The following is an 18,904-nucleotide window of genomic DNA, read 5'->3' on the forward strand; positions in this document are numbered from 1 at the left end:
TTTTTTCTACCATTGCAACACATTTGTTTAAGCAACTTAATCATAGCCAGGCAGGCAATTAAATTTGTGGGGTGTAAAAAGTACAAAAATAATAAAGCGCTGTAAAATTTAAAACAAAAATTCAGTTTTCTCCAAAGTTCAGTTGTGTTGATGTACCCCCCAGACTTCTTTCAAGTACCCCTGAGGGTACTCGTACCACTGGTTGAGGAACACTGCATTAGAGAACCTTCCTTGTTATCCAATTACTTTTTAGTTTCCTTAAAAGTCTTTGGTAAGGGACTTTATCATAGTTCTTCTGGAGAATCCAAGTCTTGACTGGATTACCTTTATCTATATGTGTGTTTAACACCCCGAAAGAATTTAAATAGATTGGTGAGGCATGAGTTCCCTTTACATAAACAGCGTTGACTCTTCCCCCAACTATTGTGTACATTTGTATCTGATAATTCTGTTTGTTACTATACAGTAGTTTCAACCAATTTACCCAGTACTGAAGTTAGGCTCACTGGCATGTAATTATCAGGCTCACCTTTGGTGCCCTTTTGAAAATTGGCATTACTTTCCTCTAGAGATTTAAGTGTTTAACCAGTAAGGTTAAGTGATTAAACTCCTGGCCACAGCCAGCAGCCGGTGGGACCGGTAGCTCACAAAGCATTTAATCCTGTAACCAATTGAAATTAAATTGTTTATATAGTTCATGTTTTGCTTTTTACATTTTTTTACATCCCTACTTTCCAGCCTTGTTTGTTTGTTTATTTTCTCTTTGTCTCTGTCTCTGTCTCTGTCTCTCTCTCTCTTTCTCCCTCCTGCTTTCCCCCCTGCCCTCCCAAACCCACCTTTAGAAAATCATCTTCATTCTGGTCTTTGGAGGCAGGAAGTACTGGATGGAATAGGGAGTGAAGTGGAGAAGATGTCATGTCCCTGAGCCTAGTGCTGCGGGGCTGGGAGAGACAAATAGGGAAGAAGAAGGTGAGACTAGGAAAGAACTTCACTATGCTGTGCTTTGTAGTTACTTACCTGTGCTCTCCTTCTCCCAAGCACTGGCAGTTTGCACAGTCCTTTGTGTGGCTAAAAAGCAGGATTCTTAGCACCACATGTAACTTGTCGGCTGTTTAACACCCATATTCTAGACAGGAGAGTTGTTTCAGAATATGGTCAGTGTTACACATAGACATATATCTAAGTTCTTCTACCACACTCATTACATAAATTTGTGATCAAAGGGAATGGTTTGCAGAGACCTGAGTAGGTATTTCTCTCCTTACCCAGAGGTGATTGAATAGATAGAATTTATCTGAATCTTCTTTCTCCTTAATTTTCATGGTCTTGTTTTCATTCCAACAATGATAGCAAATAGACTTTTAACTGTCTGCCTTATATTAGAAGGTTCCCTTCAAGTTGAGATTGAGGCATGTTAGCTAGCCTGAATTGGGGTATCTTACACTGCAGGTGCACTGTGTTTGTCTGTAGCTAAATATAGGATTTAAGGCTAAAAGGTGTGGTAGCTACTCCACTGAGCATTTTTAAAAAGTCTCTTGAAACTCAGCCTCTGGGAATACTTTTAAAAAGTGAAGTATCCTTTGGAGGCTGTTGCCACTTGAGGCATGGCTTATTTTTAGTGCGACCAAATATAAATTATAACAGGATATTAGGACCTTGGCAATAATCTTATATCTTGCAATCCCACACCAGCAGGCCCCAAAGAGAGCTGTCCAATCAGTACTAACACAGGGTATCTCACATTGAAACTTTGGAGAAAGGCTCCTCCGGCATACAGAGCCTTTGACGTGACAGAGGAAATTTCAGATATGCCATCAAAAACAAGCTCCTAATGACATAATAAGAAAAAATTGGTGTTAAATCATTCTAATAATGACATATTCTATAAGGCAGAAAATGGGTCAGAAATTAATTGTAATGAAGTTTTATTAATCAGTTAAAATTAGTTCCCGTTTCCAATATATTACTCTCTGCTCTGTATGTGTGTGTGTACATGTGTACATACACACATTATCTGTCTCGCTTTTAGTTGTTAATATTAACTTTTATTTAAAAAGGCATTGAATTATTATTAAAATGTAGGTAAATTCAGATGTAGGAAAATTCTGAATGAAAGAAACATACATAGGTGTATATTAAAGCTATACAGTAAAACTAATTTCATAAACATTTTTTACATAGTAAATTGCTATTTTTTATTTATAATTTAAAATGTCTGTTTTACCTTTTTTCTGTATGGGTCACCATATCCTTGTTGAAGCTCTTGCTGTATCTTCCCCTGACGTTCCTTTGCTTTTTATACCACTACCATTGGGATTGTCCATCAAATTATAAAGTTTTGGATGATGCAGAACATGCAAAATAACTTTCATGTGATTTTTGTATTTAAAATATATTTTGACTTATAATTTCAGCATGTGTATTTTCAAGTGTGCATGGTAATTAACAAAGTAAAAACTGAAGAGCTTATAGTGTGATCACCAGTCTTATAACTGACTCTAGGGAACATTGGCCTGAGTGTAAGGAGCTGGTTCAGTCTTAATTGATATGGGCAAATACCTATAACCTTTCCGGGTACTGCTAATGGGAAGGGAGGAATGCACAGATTTGGAGTAGCCATATTGGTTTCTAGGATTTTGTTCAGTACTTCTTACAAGCATATTATGTGTGTAATATTTAGGGATGTAAGCTACTAGTCAAAAATGTCCGATTGAAATATTAAGCATTCTTTAGTTCTCCTCCACACCCCCTCCCTTGCCCCAAAAGCAGAATCACAGAATTCAGATCACATATTGCCTGGTAAGTTACTGGACTCAAAAATAAGTTTAATTTTGGACCTAAGTGGAGGTATAGTGTGTTAGTTTAAGCACAAGAACTCTTTAATTCTTATTCTGAGCCTGGGCATGTCTACGTAGTGCAAATTAAAATAAAATAAAAATTCCAATCCCACAATAGTAAATCTCATAACCTGGATCCTGATTTGAGTTTTCAGGGCCTATTCTGTGGAGCTAAAAATAGCAGTGTAGACATTTGGGCTCCAACCCAAGCCTAAATGTCTTCACTGCTATTTTTAGCTCCTTTACCCAAGTCCCATAAGCCTGAGTCAGTTGGCCTGGGGTGTGTGTGTTTTGTTGGGTTTTTTTTTTTTAGGGTGGGGGGTTGCAGTAGGAATGTGAGTTCTCCAGATTACAGCACAATTAGATTTTATGCATTTCTGTTACCTTTCTTTGGCACACATAACATTACAAATTGCTCTTGCTGTAAGTAGGGAACTTAGTATCTTCTAGGCAAAATAGGTTTTAATAGATCAGCCTTTTAAATAGGAACTTCATGTGCACATGTTACACCATCGTTACAACTTATTGCATGTTCAGATAATATTGCCAATTTTAATGCTTTCTGGATGGATGGTTAGAGGATTTGTATGATAATTTAGTTTGCTAGTTTTGCCTTTACATGGAAGACCTGGATTTGAGAGTACCTTTGCAGAAAGGGTTTAGAATACTCAAGGTGCTGCTAACTTCTTCAGGTAAAGATTATGGTGCATATGATGATGTTTGTGTGCAGTCTCAGGAAATCAGCCAAAATATGTTATAGAAATGTTCTGTTTATACCTGTCTTATTGTCTGTCTTATAGTATACTTTTAAAAGTAAAGTTCACATGTAATTTTTTTAAAAGAAATACATCTTTTGATATAACCAACTTTTAAAAAAAAAGGTATGTGTTAAATATAAAGATCATAAGTTATGGTCTGATTCATAGGTGCCAACTGGGGCTGGAGCACCCATGGGGAAAAATCAGTAGGTGCAGAGCTCCAACTGACCCCCTCCCCACATCTCCTCCCCACCTGCCCTGCATGCTGGTGACCCCATTTATTAACTTATTCCCTGCCCTCCCAGCGATTCCATGAATCTGTTGCTTGCGATGTCTGGCATTCAGGAAGCTCGGGGGTAGGCAGAAGCAGGGACAGGACGCACTTGGTAGAGGAAGTGAGCAAGAGGCAGGGCAGGGATTTGGGGAAAGGAGTGGAATGGGGCAGTGTGAGAAATGGAGCTAGAGTGTGAAGGGGTGGAGTGGAGCAGGATCTAGCATGGCGGAAGTTGAGCATCCTCCCACCGAGAGGGGAAGTTAGCACCAATGGTCTGATTGTTTAATTTTTGTTAGGGAGAGAAGTGTAATGTATTATGAAGGTTGTAATGAAATGTGGAGATACTTGTATTTTTTGCAATAACCTGTGTTTGTCTCAGTATGGTCTTTTCTAACTTTACTAGAACAAGTTGAAATCGTCACAGAAAGATAAAGTTCGTCAGTTTATGATCTTCACCCAATCTAGTGAAAAGACTGCAGTGAGTTGTCTATCTCAAAATGACTGGAAATTAGATGTTGCAACAGACAATTTTTTCCAAAATCCTGAACTTTATATACGAGAAAGCGGTAAAGGATCATTGGACAGAAAGAAGTTAGAACAGCTATATAACAGATACAAAGGTGAGTGCAGTGAGTTCTAACAATTATGCCTTTTAGAGTATTTTATTTGCAGTTTCTCATTTTAGATTCCATGTTCATTGTATGTTTATAACTGGACTCCACTACTTAAATTTAAACTGACCCAGACACACTAATAATAGAAGACCAGCCTAGAAAAACAGATACCATTTATATATGATCCCAGTGCTGCAAAGGTAGGCATACTTGACTACCTGCATAATTGACTTAAATGTGTGTAAGTCTTTGTAAGATTGGGGCTTAAACTTGGAGTTTTATATACTGTTACCCAGTTGGCCCCTTTAGCCGTGCTACTTTAGGTGATTGGTTCTTCTGTGGGTAACATATTACTCCAGACTTTAATCCTTGACAAAATAAAATGGAATATAGATTGGTCACTCAGGCAAAAAAGTGGAGTGAGAATGGTGAGTCACTTTAAAAGTAGCTCTGTTATGAGACCAATACATACAGGAATGTCATCAGTTGAATGTTAGGCTGAGTAACCTACAAAGTAAGGCTAAGGGGATTTGCAACGGTAGATTAGATTCTAGGGAAAAGTACTTGACGTTTTAGTTTTAAAAAAATAGATACGCATAGTCATCTTTGTTTTTCATTAGTTTTAAGATATGTGCAGTTTTCATAAACATTGTGTAATACACATACAGTTATACTGGCTTATGTTAGTAGAGAGTTACTACCGCCTTTGAAATATGAAGACCTCTCTTCCATTCCAACTACTGAGTTTTTATGAACTGTAAGGGAAGAGAGGAGACAACACATGGCTAAGTGATTTGGGGTTAATGAGGCAACAAAGTTTTTGTCTTCTAGGTTACTCCGTCCAATTCAGGTCAAATGGCTAACGGCCAAAATTATAGCTGATGTCAGGTTTTGTAGTTTTATGGGGAAACCAATTTGGTTGTCTTAAAATCCATCATAGGAAGTGGCACCCACACTGGCAATATTAGCCAAGAACTTGAGTGTTCATCAGTGTTGTCTGTAAGCTGTGCACTTGTGCTGGTTGCTCAGGAGAGATACAGATGCTACCCAGTTGATTAGTAGAGCGCCCACAGCTAGGGTGCTTTTTTTCTGTTGGTGGTGTACATTCATACATGCCTTGGTGTACATAAACTTGAATCACACATGGAAGGAAAAAAACCCACACGGGAATGGAAAAGATTAGAGTGAGCATTGGTGTGCATTGAGGTGTGAACTGCCTTCATATTCCTAGAGTTAGAGCTAGGGATGTTCCATATTGGTTAATTGAATAGTCAGTTAACCTCCTTAATTCTTACTGGTTAGTCGACTATTCTATAGTCTCCGGGGGTGGGACCAGCAGCCAGCGCGCTCCGGCCCGACTCCTGAGGAGCCCCCTGCCACTCCACGCTGCTGCCTCTGTGTCAAAGGCAGCAGCATGGGGTGCCAGGCAGGAGCTAGTCCATGACGGGAGTCAGTTTTAAAAAACAGCTCCCCTCGCAGCCTGACTGCCTGTTGTCTCATGCTCCTTCCTCTGATACAGAAGCAGCAGTGCAGGATGGCAGCAGTCCCTGTCTGGGTGGGGTCTGAGCTCCCAGACCGAGTGCAAGCTGGAACTGAGCCTGGCTTCCTGCCCCTTTGATTCCTAATACACTTTAAATGCAGAGTCGCAGCAGGGGTAGGTCCCGAACCCAGCGCAAGCCAGGACTGAGCTGAGCTGCTGGCCAGCCTTCTAAAAAAATTACTGCCAGGGTGGGGAATGCATATAGTCTCTAGCATTAACCGATAAGCTTTTGCTTTGTGGTTAATAGGTTAATCAATTACATTGTAACATTCCTAGTTAGAGCCTGTCTACCTTAACCTGGAGGGTAACTAATTGCCTCTTGAAGCGAGTAGGTGGAGCTCTGTTCTATAAAGAAAAGAAACGGATATCTCTGACAGAAGGACTTAACAGGTTGGATTACAACCAGGAAACTATAGTAGTGAAGCCTGAGTGGGTGGAAGGGCTATTAATTTGAAGTCTTGTTTGAATCTTTATTTGGACTTCTTTATGCTACCCCAAAGGGGTCTAGATTTTTCCCTCTCTTGGCTAGAGGATCAAGCCACAGAATACCCTAAGGAGGAGTCAGCTGTGCTCACCTTGGACAAGAAAGCTGCCAGCTGAGAGAGGGTACAGGAGACAAAGTTCCCTGCAGTGCTATGTCTGGACAGAAGGGGGTGCCTGAGAGGTGAGGACATGTGTTTACATGTGATACCAGGAGGAGGATTTGGAACCCCATTTTCTGAAGCAAGAGGGAGATACTAATTTTGTTTAAGGCAAGGTGTGGAGGGACCGACTTTTTTTTTTTTTTTCTTTTGGGACAATGGAAAACATAGTCTGCATGCTGACAACCTAACAGGAGCAGATACATGCTATTGTGTTGTACTTACGACAAGGGCAGCAACAACAGCAAGAGGCTGGACAGGCTCAGCAAGAACGTTTCCTGCAATGCATAGAAAAGTGGACCTCAGGGACCCAAGTGGTTTTGGCAGAAGAGAATTCAGCCATACTGGTACTAGGCCTGGCAAAGTTGGGCTCAGAGGTAGACTTGAAAGGATTATTGCACATATTTCTGAGGGAAGCAGTCATAACAGGTAGCTCCTCTTCAGTAGTCTCATTCTTCTCAGGAGAACCTCAGGCAGCCTACTAAGGTATTTTCTTGCATCAAGCAAAGTCATATAAAATAGCAAAAGATATTCTGTGTAAATTGTCTGGGCCCAGCAGTGTACCACCAACACCAGTTTAGCACAGAGCTTTTTCCCTTAAGGATGCAGCCTAGAATGGCAGCACATTTATGAGATCTGTCAATGTTATGGTTGCAGCCCAACACAAACACATTAGACAAACTTAAAAAACAACGAATAGTCGTGGGCGTCTTGGAGACTAACATAACATGTAGATGGTACCATGAGCTTTCGTGGGCACAACCCATTTCTTCAGATGAAGTGATGGACCTTATACTTCTAGAAGAGTTCCTAAGGATCTTGTCTATGGATTTTGTCTGGGGGGGCCCAAAGTTGGCTCTGGATGTTTCAACCAACTTCTGCTGATGAGGCCATACTGAGGTCAGAGTCCTGCATGGAAGGTTATAGTGATGAACCACCTGAACAAAGCCATAAGTTAAAGAGACTGTTCTGAGGGAAGTAATGTGAGAGAACTCTGATCCTGACATGGCATGGGGGATGTATGGAGAGAGAAATTTGTAGGCAGTCCTGTACAAAAGAAGCTGGAGGAGGTAGCAGCACCTTAAGAGAACCTGGTTGTGTGTTTCTAGTATGGCTAACTAGCTAATATATAAAAGGATTGCCCAGTCACAGAAAGTGACTTGAGATGTTTCCTTAGTAGTGGGCACACTTCAGCCTACTAGGTAACTACTGAACTGATTGGACAGGAAATGAGAGGACTGATTAACTCTAGATGTAGACAGAGTGGGGAGTAGTCTAATCATAGCGAGAATAGATTAGCATTTGTCAGTGAAAGTTTCATGTGCATTTAGAAGACATGGGCCTACCCAACAGCTGAGATAGAGGCAGAACTACAGGATTGGAGGAGCATGCTTATTATCAGCATTGTAAGCTACTTCCCCGATCCATAATTGTAGGCAGAGACTGGCTGGTCTGAGAAAGTACTGCTACAGTCAGTTGACCATAAGACGACCGTCACCAGGATGTTAGGTGTTAGGCTGCATGGCTGAACTACAAGGATGAGGAGCAAGAAGTCGATGGCAGGGTGGAGCTGATTGAGAGATTCTAAGAGAAGACATCATGTAAATTATGAGCCCTGGCAACATGATTATATGAGGCAAAATGGAGCTGGAAGAGGTGAAAATATTATGGCAAAAACTAAGTGAGAATTGGTTTGGAGAAGACTGGCATATGAAAAAAAAATCAGTGGTAATTCAAACAAATGCTAGCTACCATGTATATCAAACAGTGGGGCCTCAGTCTCTGGGACTCAAGGACAGAACCCTGTAGGAAACAGTGAATTGTGCAAGTTTGTGGGCATTGGATATCCTGAATGAGGAGATGGGAGAAGCTGCTCTGGTCATGGACTCTGATCTTTCACCCCACAGGCAATGCAGAAGGGTGGAGCGAACACAGCTCTAGTAATTCCACAGTAAGTTAGCTACTGCTGAAGAGACAAAGCATACTGGAAGGAATGTTACCAAAACGTGTTAGATGACCAAAACACTTTGTTCACCTGGATATATGACTTAAAGGAAGAGCTGGAATCCCTGCAAGGCCACATACAGTAACATGGACAGAGTACCCGGACAGGTACTTCCTTGGGGCAGGGAGTGGGTCGGTGATTGCCAGCAAGCCAAGGGAAGGCATACAACAAATAACGCTTTGCACCTTGGGAGTAACTAATTGCTTCCTGGATAGTGGAGGCAGAGTTAAGCCTTGCAAATACACTGAGGAAGCTCATTTTGGGAAGAGTCCCGAGAAGGCAGGACAGATACAGCAAGGGAACTATAACAAAGCCTGAAGTGAGCAGAGGGAGGGGCTGTTTAATTTGAAGACTTATTTGAATCTTTATTTGGACTTGCTCTTGCTACTCCTGAAGGGTTCTAGACTTTTACCTGATTTGGTCACAGGGTCAAGCCACAGAATACCCCAAGGAGGAGCTGGGAGTGGTCAGTAGAGCTAAAATGAGACCATCAGAAGGAGGGCTAGAGCCAGAGTCCCTGCAATGCTGTGTTCTGACACCTAGAGATGAGCACATATCTCCACTGGCCACTTGCACTATTCCTGCCAATACGAAATATCCTCACTCATGTTCAGGCTCTTAATGTCTTGGAGGTAATCCAATCTTGAAAACAAGTATTCAGCATCAGTAGCTCCAGCAATGCACTCAAAGCTTGCCATGTCTCTTGGCTGAAGTTGAGAAGTGTGTTTTGATGACTGTTCCAAAATGCCAGCACATCCAGTTCCACATTAGCAGGGTAGACAGTTCATGTAAATAGTAAATTCCTTTTTCAGATTTTAAATTTAATCTTTAGTGGCAAATGAAACCCTTTGGCATAAAAGTTATAGTCTAGTACAAAATTCACTTTGAAGAAGGCGTGCAACATCTGGATGACATTCCAAGGAGAATCTTCAGCATCAGACACTTCAGGATTCAGATTATGGACCCATTTCGCCCTGAGCATTATGTTGAAAGTTTTGAATGCTTTTTTGGTTCTTGTATTCTGGGGGTGGGAAGGATGTCCAGAAACAGAGTTTTCTCGTCATTCATTTCTCCTGCAGCTTTTGTGCTCAGTTCAAATGAGATTTAGGTTGTCAGGATCAGATAAACAACTGTACTGACAAACATGTTGGCAGTAGTTGGAGAAAATTCCAGGGTTTTCTGTGTGTGACAGAGTGATTCCAAGATTTCATCAATAAACGTTACCTTGGTGCGTAGCATCTGGTGGTCATTTTGGTTATTTCCCAGTCTGTTCAGAGTTTCTGCTTTAGAGCCAAAAAATTCAAGATGTTCTAGGAGACGCATATGTTAGGGTACGTCTAGACTACATGCCTCTGTCGCCAGAGGCATGTAGATTAGGCTACCAGACATAGGAAAATGAAGCGGCGATTTAAATAATCGCCGCTTCATTTAAATTTACATGGCTGCCGCGCTGAGCCGATAAACAGCTGATCAGCTGTTTGTCGGCTCAGCGCTGTAGTCTGGATGCGCAGGTGTCGACATCAAAGGCATTTGTCGACCACCCAGGTATACCTCATCCCAGCTGATCAGCTGTTTGTCGGCTCAGCGCAGCAGCCATGTAAATTTAAATCGCCGCTTCATTTTCCTATGCGGGTAGCCTAATCTACATGCCTCTGGTGACAGAGGCATGTAGTCTAGACGTAGCCTCAGTTTACACGCTAGGAAAGTGAAGTACAACCTCATACGCAGGGCTCGACAAATGCACTCGCCCGCTCACTCGTGGCGAGTAGATTTTTCCAGCTGGCGAGTGCAGGGGCGGACTGGCCTGGTGGGCTGTTGTGACGGGCTGGCCGAAGCCCGCACTATGGGCGGCGTGGCCCCATCCGATCCGCCAGCCGGCGGAGGAGCAGAGCGCCGCTGGGAAAGGGGAAGTGTGGCGATTCTTCCCACCGGGCTGCCTGCGTGCAGCTCCAGCGCGAGGAGGTGGGGCGGGACGCCAGGATGCTGGCATGACCTGGCCCAGCTGATTTCAAAGGGCCACGGCAGCTCGGCTCTGGCCGCGTGTCCCTGGGAGCTGGCTGCGGCGCGCGGCACAGCCAGGGCCCGCCCCGCCGGCTCCAGTCCTGCCACGGCCCCAGCCCCCCCCTTTGTCTCCGCGCTGCCCATTCCCCATGCCTCCCCTGCACCCCGGATCCCCTGTTCTCCCTCTTCCCTCCGACCCTTTGGCTCTGCGCTGCCCTTATACCCCACACCCTGCTCCCCCTGATCCCTGCCCCCCCCAGCTCTGTGCTGCCCGTTCTCTGCACTGCCCCTAGACCCTGATCCCTCTGCCCCTCTCATTCCCCGCGTCCCATTCCCCATGCCTCCACCACACCCTGCTCCCCCGATCCCTGCATCCCTCTGGCTCTGTGCCTCCCGTTTCTCGCACCACCCCCATACTCCCCCACTGTTCCCTGCACCCCTCTGGCTCTGTGCTGTCCCTGCACCCTGCTCTCCCTGTGGGTTGGAAGCGAAGGGTGCTTGCCCATAGGGAGGGCCTGGACAGGGCAGGGAAAAGACTGCTGTGACCCAGCAGCGAGTGAAAGGGGGAGTTCACTTGAAGTGCCTTTGCCTTTATGGAAAAAAAATGAAAATGTTATTTGTTATTTATAGGGCTAAAATGCTGGGACAAAAAAGAAAACAAAAAAAACCACCCCATTGCAAAATGCAAACGTGTAAAAACAAAACAAAACAAAAAAAAACCAACAGCAAACGGGGGGGGGGGGGATGTTTTGCTTGGGGCAGCAAAAAACCTAGAGCTGGCCCCGGGGGGGGGGGGGGGGAAGGGGCTGGGCTGGTGGGAGGGGGGGGAGGGGAAAAATATGGGGAAGGGGCTTGTGCTAAGGGGAGGAGGTCAGGAGAAGAAGAAGAAAGGGGAAGGCACCAAGGGACAAGGGTGCAGGAGAGACAAATACCAGGGGGCCAAGTGCAGACAATGAGGAAAAGGGCAAGAGGGGAGGTGTCAGTGGGAGGGGGGACAGGGTGATGCTGGGAGAGGAGAGGGTAAGGACACTGGGGGCTAGAAGGGGAGGGGGAGGTGCTGGGAGAAGGCTTTAAAGAAGGGGTGGTCATGAGGAAGGCGGGGATGGAGCAAGGCATCTATGAGGGCATGGGGGCAGGGGAGGGGGTGGGGATTAGAAAAAAAGAAAGCAAATGGGGAAGGGGGAGGCACCAGGAGGGTGCAGGTGCCAAGGGATTCTGGGGGTGAAGCAGAAGGGCAGACACCTGCAGTGGAGGAACCAGCACCAGAGGAGAGAGGCAGGGCAGGTGTGTAGAGGGAGGTTTTAGGAGAGGGGATGAGGAGGGGTAGCTAACACGATCAGTGGGGCTATTGGAGGAGTGGGCACAGGGCGGAGAGAAGGGCTGGCGGAGGGGAGCAGGTAGCAGGAGGGCTGAGGGCAGGAGAAAGGACAGCAGAGGATGAGGGGTTGGGGGGCCGCAGGCACCAGGGGAGCTGATGGAGCAAGGGGAGGAGATGTGGCAGCAGAAAGAAAAGGTAGAGGTTTATAAGATATTTATTAATAACCTGGGTGATATTTATTAATAACTTATTAGTAATTACTGTTCTTGTTCTTATTAGGAATTTATGCCATTAAAAAACCACTTTTTGTGGGGGAGGGTGGCGAGTCCCTTTTTTGTCTGGTGAGTAGGGTTTTCCATAATTCGTCGACCCCTGCTCGTACGCCTGTATGACATCACTGGTGTAGCTAATTGGCAGCCAACTCTGCACTCGTCTTACACTATTGTAAAACAAAACCTTCAGATTGTTCACACACTTGAAATCAGCCTTGAATCCAATGGTGGAAGATTTCAGGTCTTTCATTTCTTCTGTAAAGGTTGGACCTCCCCTGTCCGGCAGCCTTGGGACCTGACCCATCCCGAATGAGGGAATTTGCTATATATGGGGAGGTTCCCTGCCACTGGCCTTCCAGGATGTTCCCCCTGCCTGCAGTTGGCACTATGATTAGTTTTGCACTATGATTACTTGTACCTTGCCTATCTGTAATCCCCAAGGAAGTTGTCCAAGTTTGTGGGGCTTTGTGTGTTGGTAGTTCAGAGAGAGTCACACTGTTCCTGGTAGGAAGGGGGTGCCAAGGGCAGACTTGGAGTATGCTAGACAGCCAAGACGGAGAGAGGAGAGACGCTATTTAGAACAGTGAGGGGTAAGGCTAGTGAGTGGACTGCATGAGTGGTCTTCCTTTGTATCAGTGGGTCACAGGATTGTCATAACCAATATGGTCTCTCGGGATAGGGCAGTTTTGCTAACTGCACTTGCGTACCTAGATTTTGTGGGGTATGCTGATTGAACCGTAGCAGCGCTTTGATTGGATACAGTGGGAACACACACCTCTCACAGTCAGGGTGTGTAATTGGCATGCACCTCACTCCCTGAGCTCTTGCTTTATTTAAGTGCATGTCACTTTAGTAATACCGGTAAGGAAAAAAACAGTGCCAATGAAAACCAGCAAATCTGGCAGCCCTGTGCGTGGACAACGGTAAACAAAATATCTTGTGAGCCACACCTATGACCCTGATGGGCCCCATGCAGATTGCCCACCACTGATTTAGAAAAATAGGGGGGCCTCTTGATTTGGGGAAGGATTGCAGATGTGCCTGCTCAGAAGAACGGGCAGAGTAAAATGACTGACAAGGGAAACACAAGGAAGAAGAGCTAGCCTGACCAGTAGGGAGTGAGATGTCTTCTATGGGAGCCTCCTGTAGGGGAAAAGCCATTTTGTTGTTAGCCGCAGAAAAGGCAGGACTAGATTTGTGGGTGGATTGATTTAAAACGTGATGCAAATCAACAAAAAAACCCAACTGATTTAAATCAAGTTTTCCACTGCTACATCTTCACATTTCCCCAAAAAGTGCCAATCTAATCATGGAATCATGTTAATTTATAGCTCAGTACAGCATTTTCCAGTATCTAAGAGGGTATACCTTGTATATGTGCTGGGGGGGGAGGGGTTAAAGTATTTATATTAATTTAGAAAATAGTACATAATATTTATTAGGGATGTCAGCATTTAATTTATTAACTGTTCAACCGATAAGCTGGTGCTTACCAGTTAATGGTCCTGGTTAAACTCAGCTGGCTCTTGAGGAGGCAGCAAAGCCTACTTCCCTAGAGCTGAGCAGGCAAGGGCTGCCTACTTGCCTGCTGGCTCCCAGGAAGGAAGCTTCGATGCTGCGGTGCTTCTATACTGGAAGGCTAAGCTTTACACTGTAAAGCCCACGTGCATGTAACCGCTAAGATTTTTAGCAGATACATGGTTACCATATTACATGACTTTTAACATCCCTCATACTCATTACCTGCGTCAAGCTGCAGATGTAGCAGCAGTACATTAGGAATGGTAAGTTATACACACAAACACAATAGGACTTACATTTTATGAAACGAAATCTTAAATGTTACACAGATATTTTACATTTGCAATTGCAGGAGTCTCCTGAGCTGCTGACTCTTGGCTGTCCTTAAAAAAAAAAAAAAAAAAAATCAAATGTTATTCGCTCTAACAGACAGATCCTCAGAACACTAAATATACAGTGTCCTTAAAACTTCTACAATTAGCTCTCATCTTCCCCACTCCCACTGTCATTTCAATGCAGATCTAATTCCTAGTTACCAAAAAAGCTAAGACGGATTATGCTTAGAGTGCACTTAATTTTGGAGTAAGCCCCATTGAAAACGAGTATAGGATGGGGTTCTATTGAGAGTTATGCTGAAGTAAAATAGAGAATAGACTGATGGCATCAACATTATGTTCTGTGACCCTGATGTTCCAAAATAAGTTGTGTAATATAAATAAGAAAATGACACTTAGTAGCAACTGGTAACTCTTGATTTATCTTCTTATAGATTTCTGTACAGCATACTTGGGTGATAGATTCTAAACCTAGTTAATTAAACAAGCCATAAGGATTAGCTAAGAAACTTTTTTTTCCTAGCAACATCCAGCATAGCAAACAGCTTGGGAATTTACTTGTTAAATCACACAAAAGGCATAGAGTTTTTAAGAATGATACATTGTAGAGTTGATCCAAATTGTTCTTCAGGTATAGTCACATCTTCATGTATATCATTTTCTCCCAATAAGCAGTTTTCCTTTCATTCTCTCAGGTAAGCCTTGCATTTTTTTCTTGCACTGCTTACACTTGACATTTTTTCCTTTTTTACCCAGGGAATAAATTTCTTCAAAATATTCCCTGATAGGGTCTCTTAAATTTAGAAACCAGGACAGGTGATTTGTTTTTGTTTTGTTTGTTTTTGTTTGTTTTTTTTGTGGCAAAAGTATAGAGAAATATAGAAAGCTATGTGTGTGCTAAAGGATGTTTTCCTTTTTTCTTTCCAGTACACTCCACTGTTTTTCCTGGTTTTCCTCCGTCTTTTCCTGTATATTTTCTCTTTGTCTTTAGATTATGTCTTAACTCAGTGGTGTGCAGCCTTTTTTCAATCATGATCCCCATATACTCGTGTTGCGACCCCCTCCCCCCCAAGATAATTTAAGTGGCATGGCGCTTAGATCCAGGCGGCCGGGGGCTGGGCCCAGCTGTTGGCGGCCCCCCAGGAAGACATCCATGACCTCATTGGGGGTTGTGACCCACAGGTTGCGCACCACTGTTACCTAACTCTGCTGTGGCTGGCCCAGGTCCACCACCACATAAGCACAGAACAAAAACAATTCTTTCCAGCCTGTGTCTGTCTTTGCATACATTAGTCTGCTGCGAAACAGAAACTGAAAGCCTAGAACTTTCAAGACGCAAGAGCTGGTTGTTAGACTGAAAAGACAAGAGACGTTAATTCATTTTTATGAGATTGTAGGTGCAGCATGTTGGTGATAAGATTTAATTGTAACTATTATTTTTAAATGAGAAATTTAGTATTGATTTTTTAAAAATAAAAACAATTTTTAATTTTTTTTAATCATTGATTTTTATCCACCTCTGTAAGGAGGTTGACAGCAAAGGAAGTATCTCAGTATATAGGGGGCATCATGTATCTTTATCAGTAGAGGATTATTTGTTTTAAATCAGACACACACTAAATGGACGCAAAGAACTAGGCCAATAGCATCTTCTTTGTTAGCCAGATATAGTGCAATATTAATATTACTTGATTTTCCTGATCTTCCTGACCTCCACTGAATGTATGTTCTGTGTTTTGCACTGTGGAACTGCTTCAGTCTCCAAGTTGAAGGACACAACAGATCACGTAAAACTTTTGTACTTAACAAAAATAAGTACTCAAAAATAACAAGTGGATTTATAATGGTTGTAAATCAGTAAAAACTGAACTCCTTTACTAAAAAAATCTTCTGGCAATTTATTAGTGAAAATCAGTAAAAATTGCAAACATGGAACACTACCAATGCTATTGCTATTAAGGTCATACTGAGAGGATTTCACCATACAAAGCTTTCATTCCACGAGCCTTAATGTTTTCTTACAAATTGAATCTGAAGTATATGTGTTTAAAAAGTGTCCCCTTTTAATATGGCTTATTCCAGAGATCATTTTGTGCATGTATATGTTTTCATGATAATATGTTAATTCATGTGTGAAGGAGCATACTACTTCAGAAGTGTGGAGGATTTAATGTTTGTTTTTAATCTTTATTATTGTATTCCAAAGATCCTCAAGATGAAAATAAAATTGGCATAGATGGTATACAGCAATTTTGTGATGACCTAGCACTTGACCCAGCCAGCATTAGTGTACTGATCATTGCATGGAAATTCAGAGCTGCAACACAGTGTGAATTCTCGAAGCTGGAATTCATGGATGGGATGACAGAATTAGGGTAAGTATGCAACAGGTAAAAGAAACTTAGCAGCATAACACACGGGAGAAAACTGAAACTAAAAAAATAAAAAAATGAGCAATTCAGAATTGAATTATGACTTCTTAAAATGTGTGTACCTGCGTTTTATGAATAGAAATCTATCTTCTCTAAATGTGGCAGAAGTTATAAGTGTACCCAAGTAAAGAGCAAAATGCTCCTTGCTTTAAACAGGCAAATAGTTCTATCAGTTACCAAAAAAACCAAGTGAGTAAAAGAAGGATTTGACTCAAAGGCCAGAATACTTGGGGCTATTTATTTAAGAATGTAATTTCTTTGCCCTGCATGTTTTCTAGGAATTTCCTGATAGACTTGTAGATTCTCTAGATCAGTGTTTCTGAAAGTGTTCCACGGAATCACTCTCAGAAACACATTAACTGGCCGCCCCAGTTTGTTTATTTACCGGCGCTGTGGCCACGTAGCCTCGCGGCTCCCATTGGCTCCATTTCGTCCTTTGCAGACAAGGGGGGGGCTGCGGGAAGCAGCGTGGGCTGGGCTCCGTGGCCGCGGCACCGGTAAATAAACAAACCGGGGCGGCCAGTTAATGTGTTTCTGAGAGTGATTCCGCAGAACACTTTCAGAAACACTGCTCTAGATTAATAAATCTGATTATCAGCCATCTTTTTCAAATGGCTGTGTGAAGAAACATTTTTTTAAAAAAGCAGCTGAAATTGTTACATAATCAGACCAGATAATGACTTGCTGAAAATAGTTTACGTAATTCTTCTGTAGTAAAGTAACTAAAGATTGTCCATAATAGGTATAGTTTTAAAAAGAAATTTAGTATGTTATTTTGACAAAATGAATAACACACCAAAAAACTTGCTTCTTAAAATACAGATGTGACAGCATAGAAAAGCTAAAGGCCCAGATTCCTAAAATGGAACAAGAATTAAAAGAGCCAGGACGATTTAAGGATTTTTATCAGTTTACTTTCAACTTTGCAAAGAATCCGGGACAGAAAGGTTTAGGTACGTATTCTTAATTGTAAATACTTGTGATATAGTTACTAGAAACTCTAGTTTTTGCACTCGGTGAAACTATTGTTGTAATCCAGTTAGACTAGTCATGGGATAAAAATATACTCCACTGTTGTGAAAGACAGATGTCAGAACTAAGTTGAAGGTCAAGGCCAGATTTTCAAATTAATAGAGATTTCCTGCATTGTTATAAACTGAACATTTCAATCTAACACGTGAAGGTACATTCTTCCTTTCAAAGCATGTGCAAAATTCCTATTAAAGTTAACACGTTATGATTTCATACTAAATATATCATTAAAGCTTTTAGAATTTGCAGCCATGAATAGCAGTAGGGAAAAAAGCCTAAATTTCAACTGTAAACATGAGTTTGTGTATAGGTGCAGTCGTGTACAAAGTCTCTCATACCACCAAAAAATATGTAAATCTCTTTGCAAACTACAATTCAGATATCTCAGAGTAATTTCCACATACCAGTTGTGATTAGATTTTTTCATCTCATTGAAGTAGTCATATATCAAGTACCTTCTTATTACACGTAAGCAGATCCCAAGCATAGAGTGGTTAAAGTGATATGTCCAAGTTCATCCAGGAAACTGATCTTCTAGGCTGAGAATCCACATCTGATTTCCAGGCACGTGTCTAGTACACTAGACTACAGTGCTCTTCTCTTCCCTCTCCCCCCCACGACTGTAAATTGCCCATCTGTGCCATAAATTAGGGATAATATCTGCCTATTTGCATGTTAAATCTTTCATATTCTCTGGTAATAGATGGGTAACATGAGATACAGGAGCTAGCTGTTTCCTAGGCAGCTCACTTTAAAGGCTTTCATAGGTGGTTTATAGTATGGAGTCAGTCTCATCAGTTCTTCTAGTCTTGGTATACTTCTGTGAACATGTCCTGAATGTGGTCACTCCCAGCCCTTGCCTGACCAGCCCCTATCCACAGCGCGCCCCCTGCAGGGCTGGAGCAGCCCCCTACCTGTGGCGGGTGAGAAGCTACTCCAGCCCCCACTGGTTAACCAGAACCGGTAAGCATTACCCATTTAGGGTAACCGGTTAACCTTGCACATCCCTAGAACCTCACCATATTCCTGCATTAAAAGTCAATTTTATTTTAATTTATAGTCTAGTACTTGTCGAGAAAATGTGTGTATTTCAACTGTATATCTCCGTATATTTTAATATTACAGATTTAGAAATGGCCATTGCCTACTGGAATTTAGTACTTAATGGAAGATTTAAGTTCCTAGACTTGTGGAACAAATTTTTATTGGTAAGTTTAAACCTTTTGTATAATATAAATGAGACGGCAATTGGCTTGTTTATTTCATTTGGAAGATGAATCTGTGTGTTTAATCTTTTTGAAGAGATCATATAACCTATTTCGAA

General features: G+C 42.4%; 1 protein-coding gene across 1 annotated transcript in view; it reads left to right on the forward strand.

Moving 5' to 3' along the window:
* DCUN1D1 (defective in cullin neddylation 1 domain containing 1) overlaps positions 1–18,904 on the forward strand; it is a 32,979-nt gene that overhangs the window by 8,490 nt on the left and 5,585 nt on the right. The window contains exons 2-5 of the mRNA XM_075938052.2: positions 4,273–4,489; positions 16,323–16,491; positions 17,371–17,501; positions 18,706–18,788. Of these exons, the coding sequence (XP_075794167.1) occupies positions 4,273–4,489; positions 16,323–16,491; positions 17,371–17,501; positions 18,706–18,788 (600 nt within the window). The remainder of the gene's footprint in view (positions 1–4,272; positions 4,490–16,322; positions 16,492–17,370; positions 17,502–18,705; positions 18,789–18,904) is intronic.

This window comes from Pelodiscus sinensis, chromosome 10, assembly GCF_052426305.1.
Source record: "Pelodiscus sinensis isolate ZL-2025 chromosome 10, ASM5242630v1, whole genome shotgun sequence".
NCBI lineage: Eukaryota > Metazoa > Chordata > Testudines > Trionychidae > Pelodiscus > Pelodiscus sinensis.